The following is a 6,000-nucleotide window of genomic DNA, read 5'->3' on the forward strand; positions in this document are numbered from 1 at the left end:
ATACATACATATATACAAGCTGAGAGTTTTAGTAATATATAGATGAGTGGTGAGGAAGACAGGATGAGGATGAGACACATCGAAGGATGAGAATATACCTGCGAGATTGAAAGAATGACCGACGGGATGAAAGGGGGTTATTGAATTGAGGTTTGGTGAAGGGGACTATGGGTGGATTGTGAAAGGCAGGGGGAGGGGTGGGGCGGGATTGTTGGAACAGACTGATGGTGAATTGAAAGAAGGATTGAAAGTAGCAGAGGTGGTGGGGGGGGCCCTAGGGGGGAGACGTCACACCAGGGATACACAAACTAACCTCAACACATGTCTCCCCAAACCCTTAGACAAGGGGCAAAGGTCTACCTACACATAAACTAATGACATAGCTCATCCTCAGGTCTCCTACTTGTCCATGCATGCGTGCTCTCCTCCGGGGTACATTTCCTAAACCGTCACATAAAATTTATATTTTGTGTTCCTTCTGTGTCCTTCTGAATGGTTCCTGCTTTGTTAGAACAATACTCTGAAAGAAGCTTTCAAAACAGGCAACTTCGTGATTAAACAAACAAATTATTGTTCCAAGTAAATCGATTTACTTGCTTTGAAGGATTTACTCACAACAAAAATTAGTTTGTGGGGATGAATGGGGATGTGGGTGGGGAAGAGTGGAGCTGAGAAAACTGTGGCATGTACCAAGGTGTTAAAATAGAAAGGGGGGGGGAAGCCTTTTGTTTAGGGAGGGGGGGTGGTGGGGTATGTGCTAAACGTTTTTATGGTGAACCATGTACATTACCAACCACACACTATCCCTTGATGGGAACCTCTTACCGACATCACACAAAGCGAAGATATACACATTCACCCATCCACACTCTGAAAACCTACCAGTCCTGCCAACATCCCAATACACCTCAATCTCCATAACTTCCAGCTACCTATCTAATTCCAATTTAAACTTATCCACTGATTCTGCTGCCACTACCTTTCCAGGTAGACCATTCCATGCATCAACTAGAACGGCTCTCTGTTGAGCACATTCTTCCGCCAGGGTGAACAATTTACGTTTTGCAGCCCACTGATAGGCTGGATCTGCTTCCACACCCTAACCAAAAGGCAAAATCTCATCGACTTGTTCTTGTCACCTACCCAACTCATCCACCAAGTTTTTTTTTCATAATCTGTCCACAACCTTTTTTTTTAATATTGTGCTCTATGTCGTTTTTGGTCTGATCACTCAATGTTGAATAATCACTCAAAAAATTCTGGAATTCAGATTTGGATCTTCACCAAAATAGAATCAATTTGTATTTGTCACACACCTACCTGTCCACCAAGTTTCGTCCGAATCCATCCACAACCTTTTGGAATATCCCACTCACTGACAGCGGTGAAAACATATCCTTTGTTGACCTTCGGTGGTGGAGGTACCTACTCTCTGAATGAAAGTCCCCTGTCTTACTACCGTCTTAACTCTCCTCTTCTTCACTCTCAAGCTGACTCCTGTTCCTATTACTGGCCATTTTGTGAAATAATTATTCCGCATTTATTTTGTCTCGATCTTTCATTATCTTTAAACATTTCTACCCTTGCTACCCGTCACCAATACTTGCCCTTACCACCCCCTCTAACCACTGTGTGCCCTTGCTACCCCTTCAGCAATGCCTGCCCTCACGAACTCCTATCCATTACCTGCCTTCGCTACCCCCTCGTAAGGTACTGCATTCAAAAGTTGAACAAACGGAGAGGGGGTTCCGAAGACACCCCTTACCTGGGGTATCATTTGATCTTAGACCAGCCCTGGAAAGGAGGCAAGGAAACACAGTAACCAGCAAGATGGTTGGGTTAGGAAGGGTTAATAGGGGTCATAAAGTTCATTGGTTTTGATGGGGAACAACACGAAGTGTCGGTGTGTTGCCTGCTTACAGCAATGAAGGGAAGAGTGGAAAAGAACAGCCTCTGGAAGGTGGATCCACACCCGCAGAATTGAAGAATAAAAGAGTTGAGGTGTTCAGTCAGCCTGTATTTTGGAACTTTAACCAGGAGGGGGTTACTGGAAGAACACGGCATACTGAAGGGGAGGATAGGACGACTAAAAGAGTGGAGGAAGCAATGTTCAAGAGTAGACGGTAGAAAACAGAGATAGCACCGACCTGCCTGTGATGTAAGAGGAACAGATCTTGAGCTTCGGCCTCATCACGAGAGATTCCAATAATGTTGAGAGTTTTAGATTCCATAGAATCCAAGAGAGACGGATGTGATGCTGGAGTGCCAGCACATATGTAGCGAGAGCAGTCCTCCACTGAGCTATGGACAAAGGACTTGTACAATCAGCAACGATGTCGATACAAGTGTTTCCTTGTTAAAATCAGAGGATATTCAGTCAATGGGTGGGTTTCGAGGCCTGGTTTTCTTAGTGGTCATCCCAGGGATGGTCATTGTTGATGGTGAGGCCGAGAAATTAGAGAAACCAAACCTCTTCCAGTGGATGACCAAGTGAGTTCGTTTGGCGATCATTTTGGAGCAACAGAGAGTTACTCCACTTTCAGATTTTTCAGGGTTGAAGGACAAGTTCCATTCATCAGATAAATGTCGAATCATTTCCAGATCAGTGGAGAGAGATGCAGCTGCTGTCTGTCTTAAAGCAGGGAGGTGGGGTACTGCACAACTCGGTGTGGAGTCAACTACAAATGTGAAGAGTTTGACAGAACATCAAAGAGATTATTAATACAGATAAGGAACATGAGTCTGAAACACTGCCTTGATGAACACACACACACACACACACACACACACACACACACACACACACACACACACACACACACACACACACACACACACACACACACACACACACACACACACACACACACACACATTTGCGGTGAGGGGAGGCGGCACGCTTTTCCTCTTCCCTCTCGTCATGGACTTATGGGACCGAAGGCCATGGAGACCATGACAAGGGCAGCAGTTTTGGTGGGGAAGAGGACCACGCTCATGGTGTCCGGTGTTGCTCCGTTTTATATGTAATTGTGATGCGGTCTCGGCCTGCAGCTATGGTGGCGATGATCAGGTCGAGGGCCATGCACATGCACGATCGATATGCGTTTAAGACGTGGCCTGGCCATGCAGCTTGGAGGGCTTAATCTTGTTGAGGGCAAGACCGAGCTTCAAGGGTCTTCGGTGAGTATAATATATCAGCTTCAGTGAGGTAACTGAATATAACAGCTTTGGTGAGGCCAAGGTGTTTGGGACATGACTCAGCCATGCAGGTTAAATGTACTTTGTGGACTCCCTCAACTTGGTGCGCTTTGTTCCTCCCTCCGAAAACGACTCTGATTTGGCGACTCCCTCCAACCATGGACGGATGGGAACGAGCTTTGGTGGGACCACGTGTGGAGATGCCTAACGTCGGCAGCGGCGTGCCGTATCCGGGCGAGAAGGGATGTCCCTGGGCGGGACCTGGCGAACCCCTGGAGGTGGAGGGGGAAACAAAGCATGAATTAGGAGACGGCTTGGTCCACGAGTCGTGGCTCCTTGCTGGGGTGAAGACGGATGCTTCAGGCTTGGGGAAGGCTCTAATCAGCCTGGAAGACATTATATACACCTATATTGTGGCACACATACACACACACATGCACGCACACACACACACACACACACACACACACACACACACACACACACACACACACACACACACTCACACACGACCTGGGAGAGCTTTATTCCACTTTCTGCAACGCATGTATGGAGATAACAATCAACAGCACGCCGCACAGTCCATAAACACAGGGAAATATTGGTTTGATATGTGATGATGATATGTGAAAAAAAAAAATGATGTTTGTGTTGGTTCAGCAGGAAAATGTACCACGATGAGGACGTTTTGCAATTTATTTGTTTGCTTATTTTTAGCGAAGTCAAGGCTCATAAAAGAGCTAAATTACAACGACCACCAGTAAAATAGGCTGATCTAATTTCTCTTTCCAGCAATACTCGGAGTATTCATTGGGACCGTCACAGTGTTCGTATCGCTGCACGCAGTTCGTCTGCTATTGGCAGTACGTGCCAACTTGCATCTCATCGCCACCTTCCCAGGACCGCCGAGCCATTGGCTATTTGGCCACCTGTTGGAGGTAGGTTGTGTCCACACCAGAGGAAATATCCAAGACCCATATTTCAGGCACCACCGATCAATAAATAATGTCATCCCTCAAAATTGGTTTCAAAACCCTATTTTTTTTACAGCTGAATCCGCAGTCGCAAATGTTGCATAAACTGCATACCTGGTCATTGGATTACTCTGGAGCGTATCGTGCACGATTTGGGATTCGATTCTTCAGCCTCAACATCACAAATCCATCCTACATCCGCACAGTCTTCACTTTACCTGGTAAGTTACACACCGAACACACACGTACTCATCATCACTTTACCTGGTTAGTTACACACTGAGCCCACATGTACTCATCCTCACTTTATCTGCTTAGTTCCACACCAAGCCCACATGCACTCATCCTCACTTTACCTGGTTAGTTACACACCGAGCGCACATGTACTCATCCTCACTTTACCTGGTTAGTTACACACCGAGCCCACATGTACTCATCCTCACTTTACCTGGTTAGTTCCACACCAAGCCCACATATACTCATCCTCACTTTATTACCTGGTTAGTTACACACCGAGCCCACATGTACTCATCCTCACTTTACCTGTTTAGTTCCACACCGACCCAACATGTAGTCATCCTCACTTTGTTACCTGGTTAGTTACTCACCGAGCCCACATGCACTCATCTTCACTTTATTACCTGGTTAGTTACACACCGAGCCCACATGTACTCATCCTCACTTTACCTGTTTAGTTCCACACCGACCCAACATGTAGTCATCCTCACTTTATTACCTGGTTAGTTACTCACCGAGCCCACATGCACTCATCTTCACTTTATTACCTGGTTAGTTACACACCGAGCCCACATGTACTCATCCTCACTTTGTTATCTGGTTAGTCACACACACCGAGCCCACATGTACTCATCCTCACTTTACCTGTTTAGTTAAACACCGAGCCCACATGGACTCATCCTCACTTTATTACGTGGTTAGTTACACACCAAGCCCACATGCACTCATCCTCACTTTATTACCTGGTTAGTTAGTTAGTGACACACCGAGCCCACATGTACTCATCCTCACTTTATTACCTGGTTAGTTACACAGAAAGCACATGTGTACTCATCCTCACTTTATTACCTGGTTAGTTATACACCGAGCACACATGCACTCATCCTCACTTTACCTGTTTAGTTAAACACCGAGCCCACATGGACTCATCCTCACTTTATTACGTGGTTAGTTACACACCAAGCACACATGCACTCATCCTCACTTATTACCTGGTTCCTAATACACCGAGCACACACGTACTCATCCTCACTTTATTACCTGGTTAGTTACACAGCAAGCACACATGCACTCATCCTCACTTTATTACCTGGTTAATTATACACTGAACACACATGTACTCATCCTCACTTTATTACCTGGTTAGTGAAACACCGAGCACGCATGTACTCATCCTCACTTTATTACCTGGTTAGTTAAACACTGAACACACATGTACTCATCCTCACTTTATTACCTTGTTAGTTATAGACTGAACACACATGTACTCATCCTCACTTTATTACCTGGTTAGTTATGCACCGAGCACGCTTGTACTCATCCTCACTTTATTACCTGGTTAGTTTTACACCGAGCCCACATGTACTCATCCTCACTTTATTACCTGGTTAGTTCCACACCGAACACACATGTACGCATCCTCACTTTATTACTTGGTCAGTTACACACCGAGCACACATGCACTCATCCTCACTTTATTACCTGGTTCGTTACACACCGAGCACACACGTACTCATCGTCACTGTATTACCTGGTTAGTTAAACACCGAGCACACATGTACTCATCCTCACTTTATTACCTGGTTAATTA

The 6,000-nt window shown here is 45.6% G+C and overlaps 1 protein-coding gene across 1 annotated transcript in view; it reads left to right on the plus strand.

The window, feature by feature from the left end:
* LOC147011291 (cytochrome P450 4B1-like) overlaps positions 1–6,000 on the plus strand; it is a 91,906-nt gene that overhangs the window by 22,075 nt on the left and 63,831 nt on the right. The window contains exons 4-5 of the mRNA XM_085857554.1: positions 3,991–4,136; positions 4,249–4,393. Of these exons, the coding sequence (XP_085713680.1) occupies positions 4,267–4,393 (127 nt within the window). The 5' untranslated portion in view covers positions 3,991–4,136; positions 4,249–4,266. The remainder of the gene's footprint in view (positions 1–3,990; positions 4,137–4,248; positions 4,394–6,000) is intronic.

Source organism: Eptatretus burgeri, chromosome 15, assembly GCF_056783735.1.
Source record: "Eptatretus burgeri isolate ZD-2024b chromosome 15, Ebu_testis_v1, whole genome shotgun sequence".
NCBI classification, from domain to species: Eukaryota; Metazoa; Chordata; class Myxini; order Myxiniformes; family Myxinidae; genus Eptatretus; species Eptatretus burgeri.